The sequence below is a fragment of the Loxodonta africana genome, chromosome 7 (genome assembly GCF_030014295.1).
Source record: "Loxodonta africana isolate mLoxAfr1 chromosome 7, mLoxAfr1.hap2, whole genome shotgun sequence".
NCBI classification, from domain to species: domain Eukaryota; kingdom Metazoa; phylum Chordata; class Mammalia; order Proboscidea; family Elephantidae; genus Loxodonta; species Loxodonta africana.
This window is the reverse complement of record NC_087348.1, coordinates 112467536-112483780: the sequence shown is the minus strand read 5'-3', so window position 1 is coordinate 112483780 and position 16245 is coordinate 112467536. Positions and strand designations below refer to the sequence as shown.

At 38.4% G+C, this 16245-nt stretch overlaps 1 protein-coding gene across 4 annotated transcripts in view; it reads left to right on the top strand.

Moving 5' to 3' along the window:
* SLC36A4 (solute carrier family 36 member 4) overlaps positions 1 to 6654 on the top strand; it is a 66615-nt gene extending 59961 nt beyond the window's left edge. For all 4 annotated transcript variants that reach the window (XM_003415584.4, XM_010595381.3, XM_064288822.1 and 1 more), the window contains one exon: positions 2203 to 6654. In XM_003415584.4, the coding sequence (XP_003415632.1) occupies positions 2203 to 2510 (308 nt within the window). In that variant the 3' untranslated portion in view covers positions 2511 to 6654. The remainder of the gene's footprint in view (positions 1 to 2202) is intronic.
* Positions 6655 to 16245: the final 9591 nt, after the last annotated feature.

Genomic DNA, 16245 nt, shown 5'->3' with positions numbered 1-16245 from the left:
GATATCAGTTCCAGTACTGGAACCATCCTGTCCTGTTTTTTTTATATGTTTGATACTGTCTCCTGTCTTTGAAACATTCAGTAGTTCTTTTCTTTGTTTATTGATTGTAGTTTTATCCTGCTTTTTTGCCTTATTGGTTATGGCTGAGCAGGCAGGCTAGGTGTTCTTTGTTGTTTGCTTGTCTGTGGGCATGATACTTCTCATTGCCTTGTCCAGTGGGCAGGGCCAGTTGCTCAGCTGTGGTGCAGCAGGGCAGGTCCAGCAGAAGGGAGGTGTGGGATGGGTCATTTGTGGCTCATACTGGGGCCGACAGGGTGGGGCTGGAGTTCAGTGCAAGGCAGGTTCTGGTAGATCATGCCTGTGCTGCATGTGGGTGTGATGCTCAGTGCATGGTTCACATAGGCAGGAGGGAGGGATGTGTGGAGGTAAGTGGGTGTGGGAAAGAGAGAAAGGAGAGAGAAACAGAAGCCAAAAAAAAAAAAAGTGTTGAAGGAGCCTGCTGTTGGAGTGGTGCAGACCCAGAGAAACCATGTGCCAGTGGCTTTCTAGCTAGGCAGTGAGGAGTAGCCCGACAAGAAGGGACAGATGTGGTACACACAGCTAGGTGGGTGGAAGAAAAGAAAGGAAGGGAGAGAGAGGTAAGAAAATAGATTGAAAAAAGGAGAGAGAAAGGCACATGTGGCTGGGTGGTCGGAAGAAAGGAATGGAAGGAACGTACAGAGTTACAAGAAACCGAGGGGCGGGGAAGATCCCAGGTGGTTGGGAGGAAGGAAAGGAAGGAAGGTAGAGATAAGAAACTAGGGGAAAAAAAGAAGAAAGAAAAAAAAAATGCCCCAAGGTAGCCCACCAGAAGCAGGTACCAAGGCAAGTGCACTGCACAGCCCATCAATAAGGAGCAGAGATGGCACATTGTGTCAGGTGTTCAGGAGAAGGGTAATGAAGGAAGGTAGAGAGAAACAAGAAACCAAGAAAAGAAGAGAAAGAAGAAAAAAAATGCCCCGAGGGAGCCCACTGGTGTGGTGGCACGGACCAGGGAAGTGGCTCCCCAGCCATGCAGCACTGCACAGCTGATCTAGAAGGAGCAAAGATGGCATACGGCACCAGGTGTTCAGGAGAAAAGAAGGGAAGGATCATAGAGACAAGAAATCGAGAAAAGAAAAAAGCCCCAAGGGAGCCTACTGGTTTGGTGGCGTGGACAGGAGAAGTGGATCCCAAGCCAAGCGACATTGTACAGCCCATCTAGAAGGGGCGGAGATGGCACACAGCAGTAGGTATTCAGGAGACAGGAAAAGAAGGAAAGTGGAGAGAGACAAGAAACTGAGAAATGAAGCAAAAAATCAAAAGGAGAAAAGAAAAAAAAAAAATGCCTCCAGGAATCCAACCAGCATGGTGGCATGGACTGGGGAAGTGGTTCCCCAGGCAAGCGGTGCTTCACAACCTGTCACGAAGGAGTGGAGATGGCACATGGAGCCAAGTGTTCGAGAGAAAGGAAGGGAAATTGGTGAGAGAGAGAAGAAAACCAAAGAGCCTGAAAAAAGCAACCGCAGCAACAACAACAAAAAAAGGCACTTAAGGAGCCGGCTGATGTGAGCGGGGCGAATCCAAGCGGTAAGGAGCTCGCATCTCTATGACTGAGCGACCGCATCCCATCAGGAAGCGGCAGAAGCGGAGCAGGGGGAAGAAGGATAAGGGATGGGAGAGCGTGTATTGCTGGTTGCTGGCTGCTCTGTCTCCTACCGGGATCTCCTTGAAGCTGTCTTACTGTACACCCTGTCCACTCTTCTCAGTGGCTGAGGAGCCCAGGATGGCTAATCCATGCCACATTAGCTGATAGGGGACCTCCACTCTGTATTTCTCCTCCCTCTCTGTTCTCTGTCAGTTTCTTACTCCATTTGATGCTTGGCTAAGTTCTTTATCTCTTCATTTGATGCTTCAGGTTCCAGGATTGATGTTTGTCTCTGTTTACTTAGTTTTTCAGGTCTTTGCTGCGAAGGGACTGCGTAGTGCTTCTGTCTATAGCGCCATGTTGGCTCTGCCTCCTGTTTTGTTTTTTTTCAGAGCAAAATATGACATATTTTTCCACAAGCAATAATTCAGCAGTACAGACTTGAATTACTTTTAATGTATTGAAAATATTTACATTTATTATTTATGTAAGTACCAAATATTTAAATGTGAAAAATACATATTTTTATTTTCCAGGTGCAGTAGCAATTCTGATTCCTCGTTTAGACATCGTTATTTCCTTCGTTGGAGCTGTGAGCAGCAGCACATTGGCCCTGATCCTACCACCTTTGGTTGAAATTCTTACGTTTTCAAAGGAACATTACAATATATGGATGATCCTAAAAAATATTTCTATAGCATTCACTGGAGTTGTTGGTTTTCTATTGGGTACATATGTAACTGTTGAAGAAATTATCTATCCTGCTCCCAGAGTCATGGCTGACACTCAACAAAGTCTGTCTTTAAATTTGAATACAACGTGTTTAACATCTGGTTTGAAATAGTAGAAGCAGAATTATGAGTCTTCTACTTTTGTCTCAGTTCTGAAAATGACTAAAATAAGAACTAGGAAAATACATTGCAGTATACTTAAAAACAGAACCAAACTGTTTTATTTTGGCAAGATATTAATGTTTTGGCAGTGAATTGTAGTTATTTGTCAGTAGTGGTAAACTATGACAGATCCTTGGTTTTAAGTGTTAGCAATAATTTTGAGAAATTTAATTTTGGAAATTGATGAAACTAGAATTAGAGAAGTAAAATGTAAAAAAAATAAAGAATAGAAAGACTTCTATTTTTATTCTCCTCAACCAGAAATAGTTCAATCAAGATTTCTCTCTTTAACCCCACTGCTACTCTTCTCCCATCCAGCTGAGGAGGGAAGAGGGTTTTAACAATAGGAGAATTAAATATCATAGGTAACAAAAATCTTTCTCCAGACCATCTCATTGAGTGTCAAAGTAAACTTTGTGTGTAATTAAAAACTATCTTGGTTATATTTTTATCAGCCAAATACTTATGATTAGTCACTGGAAGTATAGAGAATTCCTGTTAAGTAGAACATAAGCATAAGAAAATTCCAAAAACCAGAGTTATTTTTTCACTATTCTATACTGGTAGGTGGAGCCCTGTTGGTGCAGTGGTTAAGAGCTACAGCTGCTAACCAAAAGGTTGGCAATTTGAACCCACCAGCCTCCTTGGAAACCCTGTGGGGCAGTTCTGCTCTGTCCTATGGGGTCACTATGAGTCAGAATCAACTTGACAGCGGCGGGTTTGGTTTTTTGGTATAATGGTAATTAATCTTCATAATAATAATCAGGAGGCACTGTGCAAGATTCTGACTTAATGCTGTAGTCAGCTTTGAAAAGGACTTCATAGATTCTCCAATACAACTTCCTTATCTTTTACCTGAGGATATTGAGGCCCAGAAAGGTTGAACAACTCAAGGCCACACAGCTTTGAGATCAAGAGAACCTAAGTTCTTGACTCCCAGTCCAGGGTTTTTATTTTTCACATCACATCTCAGAAAAAGAATAAATTATATTCAGTTTAATTTTAATGCTGAGTCTATTTAATTATATTTTAGTATTTTGAAAGTAGGAACTCTCAGAAACCTGCACTTTGGCCATATAAACCTCAACAAGGGAAAGAAGCAGTGTTCTTTTTTTTAAACAGCTTAGAGACCATTTGCTGGTGGAACTGCTAAACAGTAGAATGTACATAGCTACACTGTGGCTTGGAATCTCCTTATTGTTTCTTCCCTTTCCTGGATTTTATAGGTGCTGTCTTTCTTAATGGCTAGAAAATAGGTGACTGTTAAAATACAGGTTTATGGTTCTTAAGTCCAAGGTCTCTTTCCAGTCCTGTGACTTTCCCTATCATAGTCTTTTATTGAACTGATGGGCAGAATAAAAGAACCATAAAGGGATTCATGTTTAGGAAAATTTGAGACAATAGTAATGATCTACTAAATATCAAGACACTCCAGTCTTCCCCTAGAGAAATACATTCTATTACTCCATATTCTTCAAACCCAGTTATTAACAAAAACAAAAGAATCGCCGTTAACATGGAAGGTGAAAATTGTTAAATTTAAAATATTAAGAATAGAATTTTCTCCTAATTTTTTTTATTCTTAATTTTAAACATTTTGAATTTTTTAACCAGACTGGTAGTACTCTGTAATACTGTATTTCAAGATATCATCAAGATCACTGTAGTATATATATTCTATATTTTTATATGTTTGGTAAATGGTGACTTAGCTCAAGTATTTTTTGCTTACATCATTAAGTGGTCATACGTTACAATCGTAAAGATACATAAGAAACTTTATTTTGGTACATTTTTTAAAACATTTGCATTAGTTACCACAAATAATAGTTTGTGATACTTTTATGTTAAATCTGTTACAGTGAGCTTTTAGTCCTATTAAGAGGATGTGGGAGAAGTTACAGAAAAAAATAACCTTTATTTAAATTAATGGTATATGATCTTGAATTTAAGAATAAATTGTTTTTTTAAGTTTTTATTACATTATAAAATAACTTGAAAACCACTATTTAACAGAAAGTAGTATTAGATTTTTGTCATCTGTCTGCAAATAATAAACTTAGTTCATATGTGCTATTTTATTTTTATACTTCAACCTGAGGTTTATTTTCATTATGGAATTCATCAAATGCAATGAAATTTTGAATAGTTGATCATAGCAATAAATTATTTTTTAATTCAGCATGAACAAGCGCTGAGCACATTATCAGCTAGGCTTCCTTATGCAGTGAGTGTCTGCTGAATCAACATCCAGTACTAAATTCACTAAATGATCCAGTACTTTAAGTATAGGAGAAACGCTGAAATGCAGAAAGAGGAACTAAAAGGAAGAAAATAGTTGTAATTCTTAGCAAGAAACACTATTTAAATGTAAAGTATAGATACACTCTTATTTAAGGATGTTAGTAATGTATTTTATTTGCAAAAAAGTGAGTATATTTTTTCTCTAAAAATTAAGTTTTAATGAGTCAAATTATTTTTAAAAAACTTTCAAAGGAGATATTTTCATTAAACCAGCTGTTGCTTTTATTTGGGGGCCTGGAAAAAGGAAAGAGATTGCACCTGCCAAGTTTGTATCTGATCTCTTTGGTCAATCACATTATGGCTAAAATAACTTCGGCATTTCATCTGCTACAACACTAAGGAACCTTCTCTGAAAGTTAATCAGTTGTCTGAGCATTTTCTGCGACTGAGGGGGAAGAAAGGAAAGCTTTATTTACCTCTGATTAGCTGTGCTAAGTCAGCTTCCACAAGGGTTTCACCAGTATAGTCAGTTTGTCAAACACTAGTTCTCAGATGTTCTTCATCAGGAGATCTTCTTTTCCCCATGTTGCCAGATTTCTCCATGACTAATGAAATGAGAACTCGGGTTTTTTCCTGGCTGAAGGCCAATTTGGATTGTGTAACCAAATAAAAACAAATACTGTATTAGCAATGCCATGTTATGTTTCAATTCTGCCCTCACTGGATTCTCCATTATTAAAGCCGTTCATGTCTCTCAACTAGACAATGCACCTATATTTGAGCAGATATTTTATGACAATGTGTATGTCGTAAATTCCCTAACAGGTCCTAATTCCACTCAGTATTTTCATAGTATGTCGCATAAAAGCTATCTAACTGCAAAACACTATAAAAACACTTTTTTAAGTTCTACATTAGAGCCATTTCTAGCTGTGGCAAAGCACAGGTCTTACTCTAGTTTACCAGTGGTTGTTCTCCATCACAGGTATCAGTACAGCACCTGAGTAGTGCATTTATTCACTGACAGTATATGCCTAAATTAGGTCTTGACCTTAGTTCTCCTTTATTCATTTAAAGGGGAGAAGACACAGGATAGAATTGGTGGAAATAATAAAATTACTTCAACTTAATGTTAGTGGCTTGATAGATACTAATCTGTCGAGGAATAAAATAATGGTAAAAATATAGACCATTGATAATGTAATGATGAGTTATTAAAAATGAGTCTTTTGATCTTTTTAGCTTGACTAGCTTCTTAAGAAAAATTTAAAAATTTTGATCTAAAAGGTAAAAAAAAAAAAGTAGGACAGCATTAAATGGCTGGCTGTGATAGTTAATACTTTACCAGTATTAGGTTGTTCTTGTTCATGCCGCTAGAGCTCAGTAGGCTAAAAACCCTTCTGAAATTGTTGGTTTTTGAGATAGGAGATAAAACGTGCTGAAGAAATGGCTAGAAATACTATATATTGCCTTGTGATAACTTAAAAACCCTCTGAGTCTTAAATTTTCACATTAAAGTTATACAGCCCTCCCCCCCGCTGTAATCTATGTGAACTACATATTAATTTACTGTTTAAGTTGGGTTCAGGAAGATATGCTGAAAAAGATCACTTTGGAAGTTATTCCATTAAAGTTCCCTTAATAACAAATAGGAAAATAAGTGTTTATAACTTGAATAAGCTGTGAGTTTTTATGTTTTTCAAAGTGATTTTGTTAGATTGAATGGAAATGAAATATTGCACTTGAGTTCTTTTATTTTTAGCTTATTTTTCTTCATAACAGAACAAAAATACTGTCTTAAAAGTACTGTAACTTATGAATTTTCAATAAAAACAATTATTTACTTGCTAATGCCTTTTAAAAGAAATTTGTCCTTTATAAGGTTAATGACATTGACAAATGTCATAAGCCAAAATGGCACTAGTGTAATATTCTTATAACTAACATTTAATCAGTCTTTATACTAATTCTTTGTCATGTGATCTTCATCCTTTGAAGTTAATATTATGTACCTCAACGATTTAAAAGCAGAAATTGATTTTAAATAAAAATGGCACCCTCAACACTGTGACCTAAACTTCCTACAGAATGACTGCAGCCCGCAGATTCTTCATCAGTGGTGCAATTTACCACTTTCTTAAGGACAGCAGTATGTTTATCAATCATGCAATACATTTTGCTTGAATTATAAAATTGTAATAATACTTCTGAAGGCATTATGCCAAGCCCATATCAAAGACCATGAAGATATTCATACCTTTACATCCATCTGCTGCTTTTGTGAACTTAACAGGACATACCATAGTTCATCAGATCATGTCACTCTCCTTTCATAGAGAAAGCCTCTATGCCTGAAGGTGTAGTTGTAACATGTTTTAATAGCAAAAAAGTTGGAAGCAACTGAAATGTTTAAGCTATTCATAAATTATGTCAACCTAGAATACAATGAATATACTAATTTTACTAATATACTAAAGACTATATTTTTTATAATTAAGAAATAAAAATATGTTAAATTAATTAAAAAAAAATTACAGCTCTGTAAAAATAAGCTTTGGGTCCAGATAGGGGGATATACAGAAAATGAAACTGTAGTGTTAGGATAAAGAATTGGGTTTTACTATTTTTAAATGTACCCAAGGAGGATTTAAGAGGATTAAAGGGAAGTAGGACAGAGAGAGGTGGTGGTGCAAACAGTTAACGTGATGAGCTGTTAACTGAAAGGTTGGAGGTTCGAGTCCACCCAGAGGCACCTCTGAGGAAAGGTCTGGTGATCTACTGAAAAATCAGTCACTAAAAATCTTAGGGAGCACAGTTCTACTCTGACGCTCATGGGGTCACCGGCAATTTTTATTTTTTTAGGGTCTCGGGAAGAAGAAATTTAGGAAGCCTGATTTGTGGTAGATGCTCCTAGTAAGCAACAGAGGGAACACAAAGACCAAAAAAAAAAAAGGGGTGGGATCGAGGATGGGACCAGGAATATAGAGATGTAAATACAGTAAGAATCCTTATGTGATAATTGCTGGAGAAAAAATTAAAATATGGCCACTTAATAGCTGCAAAATTTTTTAGTTTTTTCTTTTTAATGTAAAAGGTTTATAGCAGTTTTTGTTAATATCCTTTGAGTTCCAAACCTGTTTTAGAGTCTAGTAAAAGCTATGAAACCTCTGTCTTGAAAAATACAGATACGCACATGCTCACGGCATTTTGCATGTACGTTGATAAAGTTCAGATTTCAAGTGGTTCATGTGTAACCTGACCCTACAAATGCCAGTAAATTTCCTTTAGTCCTTAAACCAGCCCAAGTCAGAGTTGATCAACCCTGCATGCACAGAAGGGCCAGCTGTGACCGCTAATTGACCTCAACAGAGGACACAGCAACAGGAGGAACGAATCAGAAGGAAAATCATCACCCGGACCCTATTTTGAAGTGAGAGGTCTAACAAGAACCGCATCACCTGTTTCCTGGCTGACTTCCAGAGTTTTCCCTCCCCAGAATACCTGCCCGGCTGCCATCTTGCTGCCCAAATCACATGTAAGCCCTGCCTACCCATAGCTCAAGGAGCTGGATCTGAGGAACTTCCTCCTGGCTCCTTGCTCTGTGCACTGCAGTAAAGTTACTTTCTCTTTCTCAAAGACCCGTGTCCAGGTAATTGGCAAGTCTGAGTGTGCTGGACAAGGACCAACGTTCTATGGTTCAATAACACACAGACCCCTGAGAAAAGTTTTCTCGGGAAAGGTTGTGCATCAGTTTTTAAAGAAGAGATTTTTTCCAAATTTTCCAGCAAAAATGATCTTGTTTGAAGGCTTGAAATGGAGAAGAAATCAGGTCGTTTGGTTTTCATAGTTTTCCGGTGCCATGAAGCAGATGGTAGAATGTTTTATCATTAAGCATGCTGAGGAACTGGGGAGTACTTTTGTTATCCTCTATCCAGGACCTTGGTCTGGGTTAAAGAAAGGGAACTGGACACTGAACACCCAACCTGCAGTGAGTGGGGAGGGAAGGTGATCTGGATGTGAATAAAGATTGAGGAGGTCAGGAGTAGAACACAAAAGTAGGCAAAAAAAAAGAAAAAGCATATTGTGTCTTATTTAGCTTTTAGCCTCAGCACCTGATAGTCTCCACAAGGGCACAGGATGGACACTTGGAAATCCAGTCATGTCACTCTCCTAATCTTCAATCCTTTTCCAATCTACTGTATCAAGACCATGCTTCTTAAGGTAGTACACTAGCAGGCTGGACCTCTCCAGCCTCCTCTCTTGCCACTCCTGCCTCACCATACAAGTTACAGCAATACCAAACTTATTATTACGCCACAAATACACCATACAATCTCTCATCTCCATGACTCCATTTCCTCCCCTTGCTGGGATGATTTCCTTCTTCTCTCTCCCTAATTTTTCCTGGCCAATTCTTATCGTTAAGATTCAGTTTAGGTGTCTTTTCTACCAGGAAGCCTTCCATGCATCCTCATCCCTACACAGACTGAGTTGTATATTCCCTCCTGCATATTAACAAATGACTATGTTCTTGGAAGCCCTATGGGGCAGTTATACTCTGTCCTATATGATCGCTATGAGTTGAAATAGACTCCATGGCAACAGTTTTTTTTTTTTTTGGTATGTCCATTATCACACTTTCTACTTTGTTTAAGAATTAAGTTTCTGTGTCTGTCTCCCCTCTAAACTGAAATTTCCTGAAAGCGTTGGTTGTGTTTTATTCATCATAGTGCTTTTTTTCCCCACAGTACTTATCTCAGAGATGGATTTCCTTAAACCTGCCAGACATGCTCCTAATTCAGGGCTTTGCGCTTGCTGTTCCCTCTGCCTGGCAACTCCAGTTCCAATTAAGCCGACTCTGACTCATGGTGACCCCATGGGTATCAGAGTAGAACTGTGCTCCATAGGGTCTTCAGTGGCTGGGTTTTTTGGAAGTAGGTCATCATGCCTTTTATTTGAAGTACCTCTGGGTGGACTCAAAATTCCAACCTTTCAGTTAGCAGCCAAGCCTGCTAGTTGCACCACATAAAGACTTGAGAGATATCTATGCACAGATTGTAGACATCATCTAGAATGCAAGTGGTCCATTTCTGTCTAAGAAGACAAAACTATAATACCTATTATTGATATATGAGGATATTTTAATGAACTTTTGGTGCCTAAGTGTACCCTGCTGTAAAAGATTCACACATTCAGTAGTTTTGGAATCCTCTCACAAAAGACAGACTCCTCTGACTGCCCTGAAAACCTGTTACCTAAGTGCATTACAGTATATGCTATAAGTGCACTGCAGTATGTCGACAATGAGAACTCCTAAATGTTGGGACAATGACTCTGCCAAGGTGATGATTTTATAGAAATAGCTAGAAAAGGAAAGTGAAAATAAGAACAGTAATAAATATCTGGAAATTGGAATTCATTTAACTGAAAACTCATTTACTCCAGTACTTAATTCAGTGTCTTTTATAAATTTTTTTCTAGGAAGTATTATTTGCACATAAAGCAGAGTGTGGTATGTGGTAAAAACAATTACCACACTAATACCTTCCAGTATAAAATGGATTCAAGATTACATTCCTGTATAAAGTGTGCCTGACCCAAGCCATGGTGTTTTCAACCACCTCATATGCATGCAAAAGCTGGACGATGAATAAGGGACACTGAGGAAGAACTGACGCCTTTGAATTGTGCTGTTGGTGAAGAATACTGAACATACCATGGACTGCCAGAAGAATGAACAAATCTGACTTGGAAGTACAGCTGGAATGCTCCTTGGAAGTGTGGATGGAGAGACTTTGTCTCATGTACTTTGGACATGTTATCAGGAGGGATCAGTCCCTAGAGAAAGACATCATGCTTGGTAAAGTAGAGGGTAAGCGAAAAAGAGGAAAACCCTCAACCAGGTGGATTGACACAGTGGCTGCAACAATGGGCTGAAACATAGCTATGATTATGAGGATGGTGCAGGACAAGGCAGTGTTTCGTTCCGTTGTACATAGGATTCCTATGAGTTGAAACCCATCCGACGGCACCTAACAACGACCGCAACATATCCCTTCCATCTTTTTTGATGCTTCCTGTGTCCAATACTCTTTCAAAATTGCAACTTGAGGCTTGAATTATTATTATTTTTTCCCCCCAGTTCTTTTGGCTTCGAACATGTTCTTTCCTTTTGGTTTTCTAACTCCAGGTCTTTTCACATTTCATTATGATACTTCACTTAATCTTCTCAAGCCACCTTTTGAAGTCTTCAGCTCTTTTACTCCATCATTTCTTCCATTCACTTTAGAAGAGTAATCCCTAAATGCAAATCCACACACTGCTTGATTTTCAGAGGTTAATTAGCAGTCTACCATAGTGACTCCTGATCTCAATTTTATGTTTAATAGGGTAAATAATAACTAAGATCAACTTGCAACTATTGAGTGTACACGTTTTTTTGCAGATTCTGCAAAGAATGGAAGTGAATACAAGATATTGCTTTTCCCCACTGGAGGGTGCTGTTTGGCAGAGCGAATGTGCTCCTAGGAGTTGTTGAAATGAGGGGTGAGAAAATTTCTTCATGGCACTGATAATGCCAGTAAAGACCATTTCTAGCATTTCAAATGCATGGTGTGTCTCAGCAATGTCCTGGGATTATCTGGACAATCCTGAACTTATTGCCTCATGGATAAATAACTGAGAATTTTTGATGCTGTGGATAAGGTGTTAGGATTAAAATGCCGCCACACAAAATAAGCTGTGGCTTAAACACCTCAGTCATTAGGAATTTGACTCACTCCCAATATTTGATGATTTTCTTTCCCATTAGAGAAAACAAAGCAATGAAATATCCTTGGACATGTTTAAAAACGACATGAAATGGAATGTAAAGAATTGCTCTGCAGAGTGAGATGCAAGCAGAATAGATTAGGAATTTATTTGCCACTACTCCCAAGTGGAACCCAAACTGTCAGCTTTCCATTCCATTGTGAGGTTAGAGTTCTCAAGGTACTGCTCGTTGATAAATCTGTCAATTCTGGGTCTGTGTTTGATCTGAATATCCAGGATTATCAGATGGAGCCACCAAACTCTTGCTGACATTCCCAATGAACTGTATGTGTCATTTTGAATTCTCTAATTTAGTGGTAATAAAGAGGCAGGAAAGAAACACTGCATGTAGAGCCTTTGTTTGAATTATTGAGTAAGAAGCTTCGAGAAAGGTTAGCAAAGAGATCATTCCTCTTTTACTGACATGAAACAATTATTCCTACCATTGGTTAAATATTATTTTGGGTTTTTATAATTTAAGTAATTATCAAGTGTGTTTTTCTATTCACTTAACATTAATTTTTTTTTTTTTTTTTTTAACATTAATGGTCCAAAAGCACACTGGACAACTTTTAAGTGGTTTGGGAATAACAAAATTTTGTGAAACACTGGTGAGAGATTGTTGGTGGAGTGACTGGGTGAGGAAATTGTCCAGGTTACACAATGGAGACATGGCAGCACAGTGGTTAAGCACTCAGCTACTAACTGAAAGGTCAGTGGTTCAAACCTACCAGCTGCTCCAGGGCAGAAGTGCGGCAGTCTGCTTCTTTAAAGTTTTCCATCCTGAAAACCCCATGGGGCAGTTCTATTCTGTCCTATAGGGTCACTATGAGTCAGAATCACCTTGATGACAATGGGTACACAATGCCTGAAAGTGGTGAAAGGTTGCCCTCTACTGGTTTTTTTGTGGTTGTGCTGTGGAAAATTGTGACTGGTGCAAGGGCGGAAATGTTACAAGTCCTGGGATTTGCATTATATGAAGAGAGTGGCCGTGGGGATAACTCTTCTGAGGCTCAGTATATGCGATGGCAAAAAAATTGAGACACTAACAGAATGATCAAACCCATTGCTGTCAAGTGCCACCAGGCCTTCTTAACAGAATGACAGTGGATCAGAAACCCTTTAAATCTGCCAAACGATGCAAAATTACTTTCTTCTTAACAAAAAGATGCACTTGCAAAAAATTCAACCCAAATTAGCCTAAAAATATTGCATTTTTTAAATGGTATTCTGGGCATCTTCCTTCAATGATTACCTAATAGAGTTCATCAAGCTTTGGAAAGAAAAGAAAGAAAAAAATTTTTTAATTCTTTTTGGTGTATATATATATATATATATATTACATATTTTTATAAGTCTGGGGTCTAGAAATAATGTAACAGCAAGACCAAATCAAAAAACCTGTTGCTGTCAGTCTATTCCGACTCATAGCGACCTTATAGGACAGAATAGAACTGCCCCATGGGATTTCCAAGGAGCAGCAGCTGATAGACTCTAACTGCCGAACTTTTGGTTAGCAGCCAAGCTCTATAACCACTGCACCACCAGGGCTCCAACAGCAAGACAGAGGAGAGAAATTGGCAGGACACTAAATCTGATAATGCTATTCAGCACTCTTCAATTCAGCTCCATTTTCAAAATTGATTAACTCCATGAAACTGCCTCTTGATGTGTGCAGCTTGTAGGAAAAAAATTGTTTTAATAAAGTGTATTAGTCAGGATAAGTAATAATAGCTGCTATAATAAACCACCCCTAAAAGTCCAGTGGTTTAACATAATATTTTATTTCTTGCTCTTGTCATACCTCTCTCCTGCAAGTGGGGATACATGGATCCCGATTTTTTGCACGTAGTGTCACTGCCATACTAAACATAGGGCCTCTAAGATCACCATGGAAGGGGAAGAGAAACAGGCAATTCCATGGCTAGGCCAAGAGGGGGGTGTGTCTTTTCTTCCACATCCCATTGCCTAGAACCTAAATACATAGCTCTGTATTGCTAATTCCAAAGAAGGCTGGGAAATAGAGTTTTTCTGTGTGACTGGAAGAGGAAATGGGCTCAATGAACAACCAGCAAGAGTCAGTGAAATATAGTACTTGAAAATAATATTTTATATGAAAATGAACAAGAATATTATGGATTAATATCCAGGAAGCATGTGAATTTTAAAAATAAAGCAGAATACTTTAAAGAAATTTCAAGTTTGAGGATTTTACTGTGGGTTATGCCTTGGACACCTGAGAATACACATTCGTGCTGTGCTACCCTAAGAGTATCTTGGTGAGGAAGTCTGAGAAGTTAGCAGCAACGGTCTCAGACAGAGCTGTCCACACATTTTCACTCATCCTAGTGATCGATATCAGACAGTGGGAATCAGAGGCACAATCTGTACTCTTAGAACAAAATTTCTTCTCTCACATTCCCTCTCATCACTCCCTTAATGGAGACAGTTGCCTGATGGGAGAGGCTGGAACAGATGAGATGCTGATCTAATTAGCACTCTGCTCTGACCAACAACAGCCTCAACCTGGGAATTCAAAAAGAGGCAATGATGGAGGAGTAGTCTCTGTTAGAAAAAGGGTAGAAGGAATCCAGCCTGTTCATCTTCACTTTCATAAAAGGAGAAGCGAAATATTGACAATGGAGAGGAATATGGGGTGAGGTTGATTGTGTTTTTCTTTCTGAAATTTGCATGTACAATTTCTCTTCAAACCCTGTCAGAATTAAGCAGGCATCACACAGGGAATGTGGCTTCTAAAATAAATTAAAAAACCCGTCTGAGCACAGCAAGGTCTCAATAAACATCAGATGAATTGAGGAACAGAGGTAAAGAATAATCTTGCAGTACTGACAGCTCCTAAATACAGCACCCCATCATTTTTTATTAAAAAGATGAAGTCAGTAATCGAACTGATTTTTTTGAGTCTCCAGACTTAATTGTTGTTGTTGTTAGGTGCCATTGAGTTGGTCCTGACTCGTAGTGACCCTATGTACAACAGAACAAAATTAATCAAGGAGACTTAATTTCCCGGAATTGCTATAGAGTTAGATACGTAATCATGATATGGCTGTAAGTAAATAGTTACCATAAGTTTCATATTTTTAGGTAAAAAGCATAGCTTAATACAATATTAGAATAAATACTTCTGGAAATTGTAGTAAAAATGAAAACAAAGAAAGCTTTATAATAGAGTGCTTTGTTGTTAGGTGCTGAGTCAACTCTGACTCCCAGCGACCCAAAGTGACAGAGTAGAGCTCCCCACAGGGCTTTCTAGGCTGTCAGGTCTTATCTCCTGAGGAGCCGCTGGGTGGGTTCAAACCACCAACCTTCCAGTTAGCAGCTGAGTGCTTAACCATTGAACCACTAGGGCTTTCCTTGTAGTAGGGTTAGACTCCTCCAGATCATAGGCTAGCCCTATTCCTTTGTGCTCAGTCATCACCACCAAGTGTTGCTTTAGTTATCTGCTCACAGCTTAACAACAATGCACCTGAAAGGTCATTGTGGTAGTTTTATGTTCATGTCAAATATGCTTCCTTATTCCTGGAGGGTTTCACTTTAAGCCTATGGTTCCCAAGCTGAGTAGTTGTCATTACCTTCACTTAAGCAGCCCCGCTATGTGAGAACACAGAGAATGTACCTCCTTCAGCAGCCTCAGTGTAATGTTGAATTCCTGGTTTTTTGTACTGTTGCTGATTAGTTCTATCCTGCTACCTTGTCTCTGTTAGATGCCACTAATGCAGAGAATGAAATAATCTAAAAATTAATTCAGTCACTTCTGACAGCCACTCTGCCAGTGGTAGCTGAGAGTTGCCACCCAGGTGCCATTGTCTAAATAAAGGTCTGGGGTCTTTGACAACAGGCTCAGCAAGACTTAAGTGCACTTTGGCTTCTGTGAAATGGGAAAAAGCACAAGTAATTGAGACTAAAACATTAAAATTGTTTAAAAGTAAAAAATGCATTCAATGTTTTCTCCCTAATTCTAGATTTAAACAAACATCTAAAAAACAAACAAAAAAACCATTATTGCCTTCAAATTTGACCTGATAGAGTAATTGAGAATGGAAAACCATCTCTCAGATAATTCATAAAGACAATTATCTATTACACAGTATCTATTGCTCTCTTGATAGAGTGAATCTACTGTAGATAAAAAGCAACAAAAACATATAGTTGTTGGGAACATATGTGCTGGGCCCTTTATATGGAGCATTTTGTTTAATTCTCACAACCATATGAGGGAAGTAGTAGTAGTATCCCAATTTATAGAAGAGCAAACCAAGGCTTAAGAAGGTGAAGCAATGTGCCTGGGGAGACATGCTAGTAAGTGCTGAAGCCAGGATGGAACCCAGGTCTGATCAGTGTTAAACCCCATGCGCTTAACCCATGTATTATGTTATTATGTGTCCATGTATTAGGTATAATGCCATAATCCTCTGGCATTATTCAACTTTAATGATAATAGCACTTGGAATTTTTAAAAAGTCAGACAGTGAAGCAGTAACTTCTTTGTGAGATTATGTGAATGCTTTTTTTTTTTCCAGGATATTCTAGTCTCCTTGTAAATGTCAGGAAACAAAAGGAAGGAGACAAGCTCAAATTGGAGTAGGTCAGACATTAAGAAATTCTCAACAG